At 44.3% G+C, this 18,483-nt stretch overlaps 1 protein-coding gene across 2 annotated transcripts; it reads right to left on the bottom strand.

Moving 5' to 3' along the window:
• Nucleotides 1–235: 235 nt before the first annotated feature.
• Nucleotides 236–18,310, bottom strand: PRDM4 (PR/SET domain 4). 2 transcript variants are annotated; one of them, XM_061371812.1, is made up of 11 exons: nt 18,056–18,310; nt 16,384–16,517; nt 15,547–15,732; nt 12,697–13,491; nt 9,244–9,393; nt 7,897–8,036; nt 7,077–7,162; nt 5,816–5,943; nt 4,953–5,267; nt 2,859–3,027; nt 236–1,446 (listed from the first exon to the last, which is right to left on the bottom strand). In XM_061371812.1, the coding sequence occupies exons 1-11, from the start codon at nt 18,064–18,066 to the stop codon at nt 1,137–1,139; spliced, it is 2,424 nt and encodes an 807-aa protein (XP_061227796.1). In that variant the 5' UTR covers nt 18,067–18,310; the 3' UTR covers nt 236–1,136. The 2 variants fall into 2 exon arrangements, with proteins under 2 accessions (XP_061227796.1, XP_061227797.1); XM_061371813.1 differs by having other exon boundaries at nt 7,897–8,015; nt 18,056–18,309.
• Nucleotides 18,311–18,483: the final 173 nt, after the last annotated feature.

Genomic DNA, 18,483 nt, shown 5'->3' with positions numbered 1-18,483 from the left:
AACACATCTTTCCCTTGACTAGATAAAATCCCTCAACCTGTCTTTCTGGAGCTTTTTATTCACATCCTGATCTCGGAGGGCAAGTAACATGCATTTATCATGGGATTCTTTGGGATCTCCCTAGGAAATACAGCGTACAGGTGATGAAAAAGTGGTGTTACTTCTCTTAGCATCACTATCAGAAATGGGATCCTTTTTCTTAAGAATGTGTAAATACTAAAAAACCCCAAAACCATTAGAAAAGAGCCACATTTTTAATTTTTTCAAGGGAAAACCACCAAGTGAAAATACATCTTAATTCCATAAATAATGTTAGCAGCAAACCCTCCCATCATTCCAGGTGGTACAAGGTTTACAGCATGAGAAGTAATATATACTGTAAACACCATCTGAGCATCTGTAAGCCTTCTCCTTACTGAGTCTGTATAGTCTTTATGTCTTCACCTGCTGCCATGTTCTTGTGAACCAGAGCAAGAAGAGGCAGTAACTGTTCTCCGAAAGCCAATGTCCAATTTTCTGTACTGGGGTAATTGCTTTGTCTGCAAATGTGATTTTTGCTGATTTCATGGGCTTTTTTTTCCTTTAACCGAAGTTTTGTTTGAGGTTTTCTTTAAGAAGGAGACCTGAGCATTGCTAAGTCTTTGCTTTGTACCAAACCACATCTTTCAGTTAAAAAGTATTAAAAAGCAGAATACCTCACATGCCACCACCATTTTTTGTTCATTTCTCTCATTGTCATGGCTTTGGCAGCTAAGGACAGTTGGCTTACAGGTCACTGCAATCACTCAACTACATTTCTTCTGGTTTGTGGCTCTTTATTCAAAGGGCTATGCAAGTTGTGTCATGTATCCCGGCACTGGATGGATTAATCTGAGTGATTTTGAAGAGGAAGTATGCACAGCGTGTGTGAAAAAGTCTGCTTGCCTCACATTTCCTTCTTAGCAACTCTTTGACTTGTATGTGCATGATCCATTCTCATTCAGTGTTCTGGCTACAGTTTAATAAGCAGTGGTAGTGTGGAGACAAAAACAGAAGGAAAAATCCTCATTCAGCGTATGCTGTTGACTGGGAAAATGAAGAAGAGGGTGTTTTTCCTCAAGTTACAATATCCGAGGAAATTTCCCTCTCGCTTTTCTTCATTTGTGTCCAGAGAGGGCATCACCAGTTGAACAGACCCCATTGTTAATCCTACAGTCTTCAGTCCTTATAGAGTCTATTAATTCCTCCTCTGAATCGTCTTCTTCTTCCTCCTCTGGGGCTGACAAGCTGGATGCAGGGCCTTTACATATTTTTAAGTGGCGAGTGAGGTGATATTTGGTTAGATAAGCCTTGGAGCATTTTTCACAGACATAGTCCCTCTTTCCTTCATGTGAATTGAGATGCTTCTTCAGATGATTTGTCCTCAGAAACAGCTTGTCACACTTGGGGCACTTGATCTGCCGTTCTCTGTAAGACATGATAACGTTAGTTACAGTCTGCTCCTGCTATAAGGCAGCTGTTCCTGTATTAAATAGCGGGGTAGGTGGTGATAGGAAGAGTGAAAAGGTCAGTCTGACTCCAAAATCTTACTTTCAATATACCTGAAGGAGGAGCAGACCAGAAATAACAGTGCTACTAGTGTAAATACTGCTCAGTTTTCTCACACAGTACACACACAACCATCTTCCCTGAGGCAAAAGTCTGGCTTTTTAGGTTAACTGCTAGCTTGGGACCAATTGTTCTTTCCCAATGACGAACTGAAAAAGAAAGAATTCTACAAGGGTTTTGTTTGTTGAGTAAGACACAGCTCTGGTTGAGCTCCATGTTTTGGCATTTGGAAGAAATGTCGCCATGGTGGAAAGGCTGGTCTCCAGCCTTCCTACCCTCTCACCCTGCATAAATGGGTGCAGGGGGGCAGGGAAAGAACAATGAAGCAAACAAAACTGCTGAGTTTTAACAACCCTCTGTCTGTAAACGCCAAGCAGAGGCTTACCAGATTGCAGCAGTCAAATTCTGAAGACGACTCTGCAAAACACCTCCCAGCAGTAGTGCTCTGGGCATAAGAACAAGCAGCCAAGCAAGACTGTCTGTCTGCCTCTCACTCATGCTAGCTGTGCTATCCTGTCTCCTAGGCAGCATGACAGAAGCAACAATCAATTCCAAGTGAGTACAACAAACAGATGCTGAAAACAAAGTAAGCAAAATGTATGGCTTTGGGTGAACAGCCTTTAAGGGAAGACCTTGTCTTGGGAGTAACAAAGCAGGATGGAAAAATCTCACAGCAGAAGGAAAGATCTGGCCTGGCAGAGAGCTGATGGGCAGGGGAAGACCTGTAGGTCTGGAGTAGGAGGACCTGTGGGTAGGGGTCTGCCCTGACCATGGACATCTCCCTGGAGGAGGAGCAGGAGACCAGGTGCATGTATGAGACCTGGGGGGAGGTAAAAGCTGGGAATGGCTGCACCCCACCCCAGGTGCAAACAGAGAGGAAGACTTCACTAACCAGTTACTCAGGATAACATTGAGGAGTTTTACAATTTTGATTTATATGATCTATGATTGGGGCCATGTTCTCAGCAGAGAACTAAATGTAAATCAACTAACCCCCTCTCTCTCCAAAATGATGAACACTCCAAAATGCCGTTTCATGGGACAACGTGCATGTCTGGAATTTACTGTCATTAAAATACTGTGAAGACCAGAATTAGGACAACTTCAGCCAGTAACAAGAAATTTGTCCATCTTCACTTCTCTGTCATTTCAGAGGATGAGCCTATACTCCATAGGCCAAACTATCTGCAAACTTGAGATTCTCTCTCAGACTGTCCAGCTTCATTATATATTGCACTGGCCAGCCCAATGCATCCTGTGGGATCACTTACTGTGTGTGAGTGAGTACATGCTGCTTGAGGTCCTGCCTCCGCATAAACAGCTTTTCACAGTAATCGCACTTGAGGTTCTTCTCTCCGGTGTGGATGACCATGTGCGATTCCAGGTGAGCCTTCTGGGTGAACGACTTGTCGCAGAGGCTACAGCGGTAATTCTTCTGCCCTAGGATTGCATATGTACACCCACAAACTGACAGTCAGTGTCCCAAGAAATACAGTAAGCAAACAAGCCTGACCACTTCCCAGAAATACATTTTACCCTGCAAAAAGCAGATTCGTTGTGAACAGGACCTGTTTCCTCCTGCAGTTCTTTTAGATTTACCATACAGTCTAGATTTAGCTATGCAAAACCCAGGCATGGAATCACAGAATGGTTTAGTCTGGAAGGGACTTTCAAACTCATTTAGGTCCAAGCACCTGCCACAGGCAGGGACACCTTCCACTAGACCAGGCTGCTCCAGGCCCCATCCAACCTGGCTGTGGAGCTGCCAAGGATGGGGCAGCAACAGCTTCTGTGGGCAACCTGTTACCATTATTGCCAGTGTCCAGTGCATCTGACTTCAGCATTCCCAAAGCTTTTCATGCCCTAGCCCATGCCCCCAAGCCAAAAGCCCCACTTGATGCTACTGTTTCAAACCACTGAGCCCTTCATGAGATGCAGTTATGCATCCTTATTGGTCCTTCTAAACACTGATTCCTCCAGTGCATGTGGTCAGCCAGCCTTTCCGATTCTTGCCTACACCATCTGTGCCTCCCTGAGGCATGTTCTGCATAACAAAACATAACCAGCAAGCTTGTAATTTTTCCAGCAAAGAGACTGAGGCAAGCACCTAAAAAGACCAGGGTTATCCAAGATGAATTCTTGAGGAAAAATAATGGTAGCCTCCCTTTTAATAGTAGCCATGGTAGCCATCTAGTTACTGTACAGTAGTACATCCCTATCTCCACTGATTACCCACTGGAACAGCATCTGATGCCTTAGTGGAGCCCAACAACATTTGATGTGCTGTACTGCCTTTGTCTAGAAAAACAAGTTCTCTTATGTAACAAACACAGGTACAAAGCTCATTGGCTCTCTGGTAACTTACGTGTTTTATCCCATTTTCCCACTTACCTGTAGTTCTTCCATTATTCTTTGCCAGAAAACCCCTACACACCACTGCATTCATACTCAGTTTGAATATCACTAGACTCCCTCTCCCACTGAGTATTCCGTGGTTGTGTATACCACATTTGATCAGTTTATTAAAACTCCTCTCTGCTGTGCCTACAGCTTCCTGTGCTTGACTCAAGTGCACTGAACTCCCAGTTTTATTTTGTTTCCAGCTCTGTGATTTGCAGTCTGCCATTCCCAATAGCTGTTTCAACCATACTGAAAAAAGGAGGCAAAAATGCACACTATTGCTAGCCTGTACTTGACCTTCACCTTCTCCCTATCCTCACACTGTGCTATATCCATGCTTTTTGTATTTCTTCTTACACAGATGAAAAATCTTTCACTTTTTAAGCTCTTTTAATGCTCATTCACTGATCTGCTGGCAACTCTGCCTTTATCCCCAAAGGCTCTAGAGATACCCAAATGCCCACAGAAGTCAACAGCATGTTCCAACCAATTTCAGTCTTGTGCCATTACCTTAAGATGAAAAACAGTTCAGGTAGGAAAGAGGGGAAAGATCTCAGACTTTATACCAAGGCCTGTAATGACAGGACAAGGGGCAATGGTTTTAAACAGATAAATTTAGATTTGACATACAGAAGACTTTTTTTCAGTGAGGGTGATGAGACACTGGAAGAGGTTGCCCAGAGAAGCTGTGGCTGCCCCATCCCTGGCAGTGTTCAAGGCCAGGTTGGACAGCGCTTGGAACAACTTGGTCTAGTGGAAGGTGTCTCTGCATAGGCAGGAGATTTGGACTACATGATTTTTAAAGGTCCCTTCCAACCCGAACCATTCTACAATTTTATGTTTCTTACAGCTTAGATTTATAGGCACAAGATATGCCCTGACAACTGGCCAAAGGATCAGAAAGAACAAACCCTGCCCCAGTGTTTTACTAGCAGACGCATCTATTTAAAGTCCCCAGCCCTTACCTGTGTGTATCTTGAGGTGTGTCCGTAAGTTGCTAGGATCACTGAAAGCTTTGCTACAGAAATCACACTTGTGTGGCTTCATGCCCATGTGCCCCATGAAATGGACATGGAGCTTGGACGGGGAGATGAAAGCCTGGGGACACATGGAGCACTTCCACTTCCTTTCCTTGCCATGGCCTGCTCCATGGCTGCTGCTGTGCCCCTGACTGGGGAGGTGGCTGTGAATATGGCTGCTCAAATGGGCCTTGAAGTCCGTATAGGAGGCGCATTCCTTTCCACAGTGGCAGATGTGCACGTCTGGATGTTCAGGTACACCTTTGGGCACAAAAGCACCACTGTTAATGAGGCACAGCAAGGCCTAACAGGGTGTGATCCATGTTAACACTTAGTCTGTGGTAACAAAACCACCTACAGAGATTTTCAGCCCTGTTCCTCTCAGCTCTGATGCTTGCTTTTCAGCACTTTTAGGTAGGCCATTACTAATGTTTTGGGGGACCAAACTTTGGAATGGTTTTGAGCACAGCTCCACCAAACCTACATTATCATAAGCACACATACAGGAGGATGGGAAAATCTTCAGCTAGCAAAACTCCTTTAGCACCAGATGGATGAACAGAAGAAGAACCCTTTTTCTTTGAAACAGCAATCTTTTACTCCTATCAGTGGAATTAGACAGTGAAATATTTCTTTCAGATGATGATACTCCTGTAGTCATGGAATATAAAAGGAAACTATGATGTGCATCACTAGGAACTGAAAAGGAACATAAGGTACTCCCAAGTCACGGTGCCCAGAGATGGCACGAAAAGGGAACTCAAGCCAAGTACTCCCTGCAAAGCCAACAAAGATGAGTGCTTACTTACCAAGCTGTCGTGCATAGTCCCGACTGTAATAAAAGAGAAGCTCGTGTTCAGGTGGGATGTCCCGAGAGGTGCAAAAGTAAATCTTTCCATCATGAGGATAAGCTACGAGATTCTGCTCTTCCCGGTTCCTGTGGGAATAATGAGTGTTATGAAAAAAAACCCTCCAGAAATAATGACTTGCAGAGAAAAAAAAAAAAGGAAATTCCTACAAACAGGTAATAAGAGAACCTCAGTGCTTGTCAGGACATAAACCCCTTCATGTCTGTCACTTCTGTCCTTGCTTATTAAAGGAAAGTAAAAGAAAACTGGACCTTGAGAGCCAATCTGCTTCACTAAATGATGTATTTTTCACAGCACTTTGGTATCTTGCTGAGAAAATTATTAATACACACTGGAGTGGGTTGAGAAAGGAGAGTTTATGATCTCTTAAGGAACTACAAAAATATATATATAAAACTCCCTTAACAAACAGATAACGCATGAGGGAGAAATAAATATCAGTAAAGCCTTAAAGCAAAATTATCTTCAAAAATAACTCTTGAAAAGCATTTCCAAGATGTGGTAACTCATCTTCTGAAGCAATTTTTTGCACATATTTGTTCCCAGTACCGGAAACCAGCAAAGCTGTACCCCACTGCAACGGGAGATCAAGCATTAAGTTCTTGACTCCTACATATAGCAGCAATGAAATTAATTGCAGGGAAAACCTACTCGAGTCACAGAACAAGAAGAAAGCCTTCCCAGTGGACTATGTATGGAGCAATGCTGGATAGGTTTCACTGCAGGCTCCAGAAAGACTGAAAAGGACAGTTCTTGTGAGCTGTAAGAGCCTGGAACTTGGCCAAAAGAACCCAGGAACACTTTGTTGATATATTATTAAAATCAAAAATACAATCAATATAAACTTCACAGATGTATCCAAAAGGACTGGGACAGAGTGAAGGCAGCAAACAAGCTAATACACAGAAAGCCAGTATAAAAAGAAGCTGGTTTAACGCTTTAGAACAAGAGAACAGAAGTTCGTGGACAGGTTTGGGGCTGTTTTACTACAGCATGTGTACTGGCTCCCCTGTAACATTCTCCACTGGATGCTCTGTTTCAGTCCAAGATGCCTGCATGACTCCTGAAGGGAAAGTCCCCTGGTCCCAAGCTCATTACCCTTCTGGGCAGTCAGTGCAGCAGTGTACATTCTCCAGTACATCCTCCTATGAGACCACAGCTCAGACTCAGAGATATTCAGCACAGTACAGGTAGTTCTCACCTGGCTTTGTGTACAAACATCATCCAGTTACATTCATTTTCATCAGTTGTAATGATGCAGAACTCCAGGACACCATTGTGGTAGATCTACCAGGAAAAAACAAATGCAATGTTAGGACAAAACACAGCAGGAAATGCAGTGAAAGCCAGCTTCTTTCTTTAAGAGAGGATATGTTTATCTAGAACAAGCAAAGAGGTCTCCATTGCAATTGCAAAGACCACAGCCCTGTGCTCACTTTCCCTTCCCACAGGAATCTTGACCTCTCTGCTGTCCAGGAGGTTAGAAAAACTTTATCAGCATCCTTCCTACACACCACCTTTAGCTCCAGCAGAAATGCATTTGGCTGCTTTTCTTACAAGCAAAGTCTTGTGAATGGTAGTATCTGAGCAAACAGTACATGTTTTATTTATATAGATCAATTTTACTTTCTGAACATGAAATGATGGGGGAAAGAAAAGCTTTAAAGCAGCTTTCCTAAAACAAATCATTCATCACCTGGGGGAACTTTCAATAAACAAGGATACAAAACAAACAAGCACTACCCAGTAATTCATATTCAATCTCTACTGCAAATGCACACAAATACTGGAAACCACATACAGCCTTTTAAAAGAAAAGATGTTTATTGTCTTTCAGAATTGATTACCAGTGTATTACACGGTATACAACTCTGCTATGCTGATGCAAAGTATTAAACAATCAGACTGCATTAATTTTGATTCTTGACAAGGAAGATAATGTTAAATCTGATGTGTCATGTGGTGACTTTCATGAGATAAAGGCATGTCTGCAGGCTCTATGAGATGCAACATCTGCTGACCTTCCAGATGTGACTAGCTGCTTTGTCTGTCCAGTCTGCCACCTCCAGAGAATGGCTCTGCTGCCCGATCAAAGGTCCAAAACAAGTCCTTACAGGAATGGTTTCTCGTGTCCACACACCTATCAGTAGAAAACCAAAATCTGCAGAAATCAATTATTTAAACAACTCATCATGCATAACAAGGAGGTAGGAGGTTTATGAGATAATGCTCCAGGGGTAATATCTAGGCATAAGATCATCAAAGCTTCTACTTCACATGTAAAACACACCTAAGGCAGAGACAAGAACCACCACCACCACATGACACTATTGGGAGCCGCTTTGTTCTAATTACAAATGTTTATTTTGTTTGTCAAAAGCAAGTAATTTACTTTTCAGTAAACTATAAAACTAAGATCCTAGCCACTGGTACCAACTCAAGTTTTCATGGCACTTTCTGCAGAAGCAGAAAATACTAGTTTCAGTAACTACATTTCGCCTACCTAATCCCCAGGAATTTCCAGAATTGTTGCTGGGCATTGTTAAGCAGCTTCTGCATTTCTCCCCAGAGGCAGCTGTATTTCTGTCATGGGCAGAGGGATTCCTGCGTGTATATTATTTATTATTAAACATTTATATATATATATGTCGGTCTACATGAATACACTGAATAGCTTTTAGGAATAAACTGGAAACTAGTGCATCTTGAAAAGATGTAATCTACTCTCAACAAGCAGCATCACTAAGCAAGCCAATAATCACATTCTCCTCTAGGCTTCAGATCCTTAGGGTATTGCACTGTACTCTTCGATTTCCAGGTGACAGTGGCGTGAAATACAGTAACAAGGTCCACATCCAATGACAAGGTCACAGTCTACATGCCAAATGTAAATAAGGGGAGAAAAAGAAAACAAACAAACAAAAAGAGGCACTTGTGATCAATACTACAATGAGAGCATCCAGAAGACCCCCAGGCAGCAATCCAGGCTGTTGAACAAGCAGACAGAAATCTCCTCCATTATTTATAACTGTTATCTTCCCCCAAACTGCAACTGCTGTAATGTTTGCTCATCAAAGCTGTGCCCAGGCTGCTTAGTGTGATAAAAATAAACACTGTACCTTGCTTGTGCTTGACCTTATGAAGTATTTCAGTAACTGTGGTAGCACGCTTAGAGTCTAGCTGAAGTCCAAGCAGTAATGAGAGGACAAGAATGTCTTCACGATGTAAGTAAGGGCAATTAGAGAAGAGGGAACCACCTCTCTATTTCAGTGTTTCTTTCCCACATTAAAATCCCTCTAGTTTTGGATTTCAGGCAATAAGTGTATTTTAAACGGCTGCATAGAAATACAGAGTAATTTGATTCTTACCCGCTTCAGCTCCCATGATGGACTGCCGGAGGACGAGCTGCTTAGGGAGAGAAAGCCTGGCTCGGCTCTCTATTGGGGTGTCAGGGACAAAGGTGACGGGCCCATGATCTGGGCAGTCTGATGGATACGCCTTGTCACACAGTGTGCACCCTGCAGGGAGGGGAAGGGACAACAGGGATTAAAAAGATGCAACAACCCTGACAGTGCAGTCAGGTTCCTCCCGTTCAGCTTATCAGTATCTTCGGCTATGCTCCTGCCAAAGGCTGGTTCCATGTGGTTTAACTTGTCAGCTATACTAGTGTAAAACCAGTAAACCAGGACGGACTAGCTTTTACTCAGAAGATACAGATGGGCACTAACAGACATGTCACCCATGTCATTGTTCCTATCCAGTTCAGATAGGTGAGGATCTCCACCGACTTTCCCAATGGCAGATTAATCACCTCTATTCTCAGTTATCCCTACCTGGGGCAATCTAGCAATGGGAGAGAGTTCACACTTCATAAAAACTATGGTAAAGTGTATGGTAGTCTCCCAAGAATTGGCAGTAGTGCTGATGATAAAAGAGCCACTTTCCCATCACAAGCAAAATGACCTTTATTTGCAAAAAAATCCAAGCCAAACACTTTCTATCTGGTTATGGTTTTGGAATTTACCAGGCACACACAAGTTTTCTTGCATGTAGAACCTCAAGGATATTCCTGCAAAGGGACAGTAAAGTCTTCCTGCTAAACTTCGTCCGTCTAATTTGAATGTACAAATCCCCTTATCTCCATTTAAATTCAGACGAAGTGCAAATCTTCATGGCAGCAAAAACTTATCTCAGTGCTGCTTCTGAAGGACTCACTGCACTAAACTCATACAGTATACCTCTGAGGGATGCCACTGAATAGAACAAAAACAAAAGCCGAAGAAAAATCACTTTCCAATCTATCACTTAGCAATAAGTACTCCTGAAAATCTTCTAATAGATCTAATAAATTCAGGAAAAAGCACAGCATAAAATGCTCTCATCTAGAAAAACTATGCCATTTTAATTCTCTATGAATGGAGCAACCAACACCTGTTCAGCAACCACCCTCCTGATAAATCATTCTTCTTCTGAGGAAAGATGCTCAGCTAATTAAGCAAGATCTCAACAAAGACCTCCTTCAGCCTCTTGATGCTCCAACTTCAGTATAAAGACCTATCACAGAAGTAGCCTTCAGCGAGCAGAAACAGCAGCTCCATTATTATTTGTTCAAAGAGCTTTTGGGGACAATCCCTTAATACATCAGAGTACCAGAATCTGTCCCCATACAATGCACAGTTTGAACAACTACACAGTTACAGATAGGAAGGTACTCAGAAAATCATTAGGAAGGGCTTACACAAGCATTGCTTCATGTGCATAGATGACATGTAGGAGTACAGTAACAACAGCTAGACCTCACTAATGAGAAACACTACCTGGACCAGCTGTTTTAAACACTGCCTAGTACACACCACTACAGCTCTGTGGAGAGGTCTAGCCCCAGAGAGAGGCAAAGCGAGTTTCAGGCATCTGACCCCTCCTGATAGAAAGTTTTAAGGATTCATACATTTTTAATAAGTTGAAAAAGAAAAAAATCCTACATTTTACAGGAAGCAAAACACACCATTTCCTTTCCACTTCTGCCCTTGACAAACAGTAAATAAAAATAAATTAAAAAAAGAAATCACAGTGATTACTTCTCTGATTTGGGTGCACAGAACTCTAAGCAAAGATCAAAGAAAGGGCTACTTAAAAGTTTCAGAAACATTCAGGACTGTAGCAAAGGCACACTGTTTCCTTCCTGCTTAGGAACAGTGTAAAATACTTTCTGAAAAGGGCCATGACTCCTGCCTTCTTAATAAAGAAAAACCAACAAAAGGCTCTAAAACAACTCCTCCTCCATGCTGTCACTTGTCTGGACACAAATTCATGTTTTATTCAGGAGAAGTTTAAAACTAACAACAAAAAGTTAAAATGTAAACCTTTCCAAGTCAAAGACCTATTTTGCAAATCCCATGAAAGCAGCAGGCATGCAACAGCTGCTATAACATCCCACCAATGGGGACCATCATCTGGGAAAGAAGACTGTTTTAAGCATAGTGACAACAGGCTGGCAAATCGAATCTCACTTAGGTAAAAAAAAGTGATTTCCTCATGAGCATGTTGGATATCATAGTATTTTGACCATTATTTGTTCAACATGCAAAAGATGTATGTAAGAATTTTGGAGTGCATCAACTGTAAAACTCTTCCTCTAGGAATCCCACAGAATACAAGTTTTAATTCAAATTCAATTTGCACTAAACTGCACCTCACCCACTGCTAACCAAGACACGCTTTCTTTCCATTCCATAAGAAATGTTCTTCAGGCAAAGCTTGTCACAATGCTCAGCACTCAGCAGTGCCACCATAATTAACAAAACTGAATATAAAAGCTGGCCTTATGCAGTCTCTTCTCTCAAGTAACAAGCAATAGGACAAAGGTAACGACCTCAAGGTGGGCCAGGGGAGGTTCAGACTGGATACTAGGAAACATTTCTTCACCAAGAGAATGATCAAGTATTGGAACAGGCTTCCCAGGGCAGTAGTAGAATCACTGTTCCTGGGAAGTGTTTAAAACCATGTAGGTGAGGCCCCCAGTGACATGGTTTAGTGGTGGCCTTGGCAGTGCTGTGGTAAAGGTTGGACTCGATGATCTTAAAGGTCTTTTCCAACCTAGCTGATTCTATGATTCAGTGGCAGGAAGCCAGACACACCATGGGTGGAAGTTTAAGTCTCTGTCCCACCAAATGAGAACTCTGTAGTTCTCCAGCACCACTCTTTGAATGATGTCAGGACTGAGCGAGTGTAATGTCCAGTGTTCCTCTCTTCTTAGATCAACTAACCTCTGGACTGAAGTCTTTTGATAAGAATAACTGGAAATATCTAAACTTCCCTTCCTCTCTGCAATTTTTCCCAGCAGGTCCTGTTGACAACATCATTTTCATGATGATTGTTCACAGTTCAATAATAACATCATACTCAACAACTATACCAACTTGATGAAATGTGTGGCTTTTGGTGGCATTTATTTTGTTTTTTTTCAATGGAGCAAGAAGAGTCATTTGTGATGTGACTTAAAAGACTTACTGCAAAGGGTAATATCAGCATACCACAAAAAGCTAGAGGTTCATAAAAAACTCAGCTTCCAACCTCAAGGCAATATGGGAGATGGATACAGAAAGAATGACACTAAAACATCCTATTATGTCCACTTCCAAATACTGTTGTTTCAGCACAGTTAATCTGCCACTGCAGATGTTCCAAGTTTCATGAACTTGCTAAATAACTAAATTTCTTCAACCAGAGATCTTTCATACTAGCAGCAAGAGTCATGTCATCCCACCAGACAACAGCTACGTAACAAACCCCACCCCAAAAAGCAGGAAATGCCCACTCACATATGGTAAACAAGGTTGCCATGTTCTCCTTGTTCGAATTGGAGTCTTCCATTTGCAGAGAGGATGGTACGAAGGCAAGATTGTCTGCAGACACATCCACGTGACTTGGGCCCATGGCTACTTCCTGATTCATGGAAGAGACCGCCACCGGCTCAAGGCTGAGGCCCACTTCGTGCAAGGCTACCGAGTCCAGAGAAGCTAGGTTGTGTGAGGTAGAGAGCGCCACACTCACAGAGTTGGTGCTCATGGCCACAGTATGAATGGAGTCATTTAGTGTGCTGTCCGGTATTCCTGCCACCCGCCCAGCCATGTGGTCGGGCTCCATGACGACAGGGAGTTCCAAAGTGCTACCGTGAATGGGAATGACACCGCCGTGTCCCACAGGGTCCGATGTCAAATTACTCCCCACCGTGTCTACGGTTAAAGGTTCATGGCTCCGGGAGCCATTTGGGATCTGTGAATGATCCCCAGCTACGTCATCCATGGTAAGTTCCTCTGCTATCCCATCTGTAGAGATGGGGCTGGTGACCCTCGATACACTCTCCATAGTGATTGTAGTATCCAGAGCTACCTCGTGGCTGTCACTAGGGTGCAGATTTTGAGCACCATGGGTGTTCACTGTGCGGGAGTCCATGGAGACAATCCCTGGTTCCAGCCCCACAGTTCCACTGGGCTGGTAGGGATCTAGGGCTGAGGGATTGCTGGGGACTGACAGTGCTGGATTGCTATCCACATTTATAGTGTTGGGATGGATGTACTGAGGCGGAGGTCTGTCAGCCAAGTAAGATAAAATACCTGACAGAACGAGAGGAGGAAAGAGAAGAGAGTGAGATAACATCAGTTTTCAAATCTTGAACAAAAATACCCCATCATCGCAGAGTAGTATTTTAAGAACTAGTTCCTTTAAGAAATGTTCTTTACATTGTGCCCAATTAAAAACAACTAATTCTAAAACATGGCTCACAAACATATGCCAACCCAACACTCCTGTCAAAGTATCATTTGAAACAAATACAGAGCTTCCATGCAACACGGCAAGTCTCTAGTTATTTGTGAAACCCTGAAGAGCCAAGCTTCTGGCAGCATTTAACCCCAGGCTCTTCAGTCCAAAGACTGAATTAGAAAGAAGTTGTTCACATTTTAGGCATAATTTTTCATTCTTAAGAAATAGCTCACGAAGGATGAAGGACTGCTATAGGAATCTAATATTTGATAATCTTAGGTTCACCTTTGCTAGAAATAGAAAGAGTTCTCCATGATACATCCTTTTTTGCTTAGGTATTTAACAATGACTGCTTCCTTCCTCTAAGACTAAAGTGCTACAACTGTCCATCTCAGAGATCATCAACTACAATTCTGAAGGACCAAGGTAAGGTCTCTCAAAGGTATTGTGAGTAATCTGCTGTCTTTCCTTATATGAAAAGTATGCTATTTCTCCTGAAACAACAGACCAGTTAAATTTAAATCAGAAACCCTATCATCTTTTCTCAAATTCTGCAAAGCTGCTCAGCATCAACCAACCTTAGAACTGAAGATACAAAGATATGCTAAGCTATATTTACATGCTACCAACTTCTCTTGTTGGATAAAGCTGGGAAAAAAAATAAATCTTTGGAAGAAATACATCAGCACATTCAAGTAAACAGCAGTGGCAGAGATGGATTTTGCAGATTCTGCAAGATCTGAGTCAGCACATTTCTTTCTGGCCTTGAACTCTATTTGTTATGTAAAACCATTTGTTATGTAAAAGTTTTCCATTCAAATATGTCCATTATTACAAGGATGCAAGCATGGATACTCCTTCTACAGCATCATCCCATTAAAAGTGGCTAAGCCAAGAAACCGACAGTTGAATTTAACCAGCTACATGAACCATTTCTGCATGCAATGCTGCCTTGTGCCTTGAACAAGGAGCATCCTTGACAGCAGCAAGATGACTGACAGAAAAGCCCAAAACACACTTCTGCATAAATTATTCCAGCTCAGAAGAATAGCAGATACCTTTGGTCCCTAAATGCACTGTCACCTCTTCTACACTTTGCCCACAAAATGGGCTGGCATGTAATGCAGTAGGAAAGGTTACTCCTAAACAGCTGCTGAGTTCAGCCACTAGTTAACACTAGTTGGATGAAATCTGGGCTGCTATATTTCTTTTCCTAACCTAGGTTGAACTAACAACACTCACTGGGTGACCTTGAAGAGATTTATCTACTCCCTTCCACCCTGTCAATCGTAGCCACAAAACAAAATAAGGACTACATTTAAAGCTCAGACTTCTGTCTTCACAGAAATAAAATTCTACATTTATACTCTAAAGCACATGTGAGACAGGACTCAAGAGAGAAATCAGTGTGGTAGGCCTTTGAAAATCAACCTTGACCAAAAATAAAGAGAACTATGTCATAGGTTAAACAGGAGGGAAAACACCCTAACTCCTCAGCTGATGGCTTGCTCTTTTTCACCTCTGAACTACTGCAACCTACTATTATGCACATATGGAGTATGGCTTCAGGCTACAGGAGGAAAAAAAAAAAAAGAAAAAGAAACAGCTTTCAAACTACAAGCCATCTGAGGTACAAAACAGGCATGCTTTGGTTTTTGTTAATCTTTAAAACAAAGCAGCAGGAGGAGTGATAAGAGGTCAGATATAAGTAAAAAATTACCTACAATTCATACACATGTATACTAATAGAGACCTGAAAATAAAGGTGTGTAAATGACACAACAGACTCCACACAAACTCAGGGAATTTACAGCTCTGCAAAATAATCAGTCTCACCTGTTTCAGGACAGAAACAGGTAGCTCTTAATTATATAGCTCTTCCCACCCATCAGCATCGCACTACTTACCAGGTAGAATGTGTCTGAAATAGCTGCTCTCCAGGTGAGGGTATGGTGGTGGAGGTAGGGTGTAGTTTCTCTCTGGTATACCACACATAACTCCTCGATCTCCAATACCCATTGGGAGCATCAGAGACAGAGCAGAGGGCAAGGAACTCAAGGAGGGGCCCAAGTTTGGAATTGCAACAGGCAAGCCTGCAAAAGAAAATGCCTATTTAAATTCAGTGGAAGCACTTGAATTTATGAACACACAAGCTAACAAAGAGGTTACTAATTCCTCGGGAGCTCCCTATGGATGTACAGTACGGTACTGTCAAAGTAAGGTAGCAAGCTTTGAAGAAAGGATCACAGTTATCACAACACCGAGGGACATCCCTTGGTGTTGTGCCTGAATGTGGCTAGATAATTTTTTTGGTACATTACGTAGGGCCTGCTTCTACTTCACAGCTGTAATGGACTTTTGTCTCTGTAGCCCCCTGAAGAAAAGAGCTAGGAAAGCAGTTCTGCTTTACAGGTGAAAAATCATTATTTTCACTTGACTGAAGTCAGACCTAGATGGGGGCAGTCTGTATTTCAAAGAATTATACTACTACCCACACAGAGTGCAAACTGCCACATTAGAACAGAACAAGACTCCCATTAAGGCATAAATCTGGTAAGCATACATCCCTTTTGCTTTGCCCACCAGTGTTTTATGGTTTACCCTTTTCCATATCACCTCATTTCCTGCCACAAAGACATGACTTGCTATCAGAGCAAGCATTGCTACCTAGTTACGAACACTCGTGTGACAATCAAACACTGAGCATGAGCTGCAGTACCCTCTGTGGGAGCTTTCCCCATTACCTGGTGCTGGTATGGCGTTGTGAGTGGGTGACGCTGCCAACCCCAAGTGACTCCCCGAGACCGGCAGGGCATTGCTCACAGAGGATGAGGTCAGCTGGTCCATCCCTACAGTACTCAAGTTCATTTCGTTCATTCTGAGGGCAGGGAACAGAGAGGGGAGGGGAAAAAGAGAAAGAGAAGCAAGAGCATTCCTGATTACTGACTGTACTGTGCTGAGGAAGGGCTGAGTAAACAAACTAAAAATCAGATACTGACAAGTTAAAAACTCTGCCTTAGAAAGCTAAGAATAAAGTACATCAGCCACACACACTGTGATCACATCATAATAAATACATATTGATCATATCAGATAGCAATAACAGGATTGAAAAGCCAGTTCAAAAAGACACATCAGACCCTAACTTTTTCCTTGCCATCCAGAAAGTTTCACTCCTAGTAGTCAAAGCTACTGTGATTGAAGTATTGTGAACACAGATCTATTTGCAAGCTGAACATCACAACTATTTGGGCAGCAGCATCTGATTTATATTTCATGACTGCTGGACACCACATTCATGTTCAAAAAACAAACCTTAGGGGAGAGGAGGGGGAAACATCACTTAACATTTGTAATAGACACAAACCCTCTAATTCGAACCACCAGTTCAAACCAGGCCAGTAGTGACAAGAGTCACCGCTGCAGAGTTTTAACAGGCTGCCTCAGTCTGGTTCTGCAGACATATCGCATGCTCCTACCACATCAAAAATTGGCACTATGGATGACACTGTATTTCAGAGCGACCAACCAGTCTTTCTTGAGTGCCTGTGACCTCTTAAGCTACTCAAGTGGGCATACACCTCATGCATGGCTCTAATGCTGCAGAAAATCCCAGGCTGCCCAATAGCCCAAATCCCCAGCCTTGGCAGAAACCATGCCGGCTCAGGGCACATCTGTCCCCTGGGGTGTCAAGCTGCACATGCAGCCTGAACGAGTCCACGGGGACGAGGCCATTGAGGAGACACAGTCCCCTCTCACCTGTCAAAGCTTTGCAAGCTTTGCCTGGCCTTAGCTCTGCTCACCCAGGTGCTCCTGCCCACACACCAGCACCTCCTCGGGCCACAAAGGCCGGCTGCCCTCACTGCGGTCACAAACCCAGCAGCAAAACCCCACACTGACTGCACCTCTCACATGCCCCTTGCAATCAGCAGGCCCAAGCTCTGCAGTACCGACAGAGAGCTGGAACTTGGGTTGCCCCTCAGGCAAGGAAAGGTATCGCTCCCCCTGGAGAAACAGCCAATTACACCAAACTCACGCAAGTTAACCCAAAGGTCTGAGCCACACAAACGGAGTCACCGACTTTCATGTCGCTTCTGCCCAGTTTTCGCATCGCAAAGCCTGCCCTTGTCAACCGCGCCACTCTATCCAGGACAGCTTTACAAGGACGTCGCCGAGGGGTCCTGCTATCCGGCGGGGCAGGCACGTACCCCCACCCCTGGCCCAAACGGCTGCTGAGGGTGGTGATACCCGTGGGAAAGACCCGGAACCAAGCTTCGGGGCCTGCGGGCGGGCTAAACGCTCTAGGGACCCCCTTCCCTCCTCGTTCCTCGGCCGGAGTGCTCGCCGCCGTCGCAAGGCCCGAGGTGCCCGGTATCCGCCCAGCCCACCTCCCCCGGCTCCCCGGCGGACGCTCACCTGGGGTGCATGGGGCCCGGCACCTCTCCCGGCGGCGGAGCAGCCGCAGCCGCAGCCGCATCAGGGCCCTCAGCCCCGGCCCGCCGCCGCCCCTCGGGCAGGCGCCTGCCCCCGGCCCGGCCGCAACCACCGCCACCGCCGTCGCCGCCTCATGGGCGGGGCCCCGACTGGCGCGGGCCCGGCCGCCGGTGAGGGGGGGAGCGGGGCGGAGGAGGCGGGAGAGGGAGGCGGTGATGGCGGAGGCGGCGGGAGGGGGACGGTGGCCGCTTCCGCCGCCGAGAGCCACATCCAGGAAGCGGCGCCACCGCCCCGGAGTTCGGGCGCTTCCCGAGGGCCGCCGCCTCCGGCGAGGCACCGTCACGGGTGGGGAAAGGATGCCTGCGGGGCCCGCCCGGCTCCGTGTCATCCCTGGCAGCCGCCGGCCCACC

This window comes from Neopsephotus bourkii, unplaced genomic scaffold (assembly GCF_033783945.1).
Source record: "Neopsephotus bourkii isolate Nb327-2 ecotype Australia unplaced genomic scaffold, CSIRO-AGI_Nbou_v1 NB_1589, whole genome shotgun sequence".
Taxonomy (NCBI): Eukaryota; Metazoa; Chordata; class Aves; order Psittaciformes; family Psittacidae; genus Neopsephotus; species Neopsephotus bourkii.
The sequence above is the reverse complement of the archived record's forward strand: the minus strand, read 5'-3'. Positions and strand labels throughout refer to the sequence as shown.

Excerpts from the sequence above, each read along its gene's own strand:
- PRDM4 (XM_061371812.1), bottom strand. Across the intron at positions 9,394-12,696 it reads GGCAACCTTGTTTACCATAT|GGTGCACACTGTGTGACAAG; the intron begins GTGAGTGGGCAT and ends CCCTCCCTGCAG. Across the intron at positions 1,447-2,858 it reads CATGTACTCACTCACACACA|AGAACGGCAGATCAAGTGCC; the intron begins GTAAGTGATCCC and ends CATGTCTTACAG.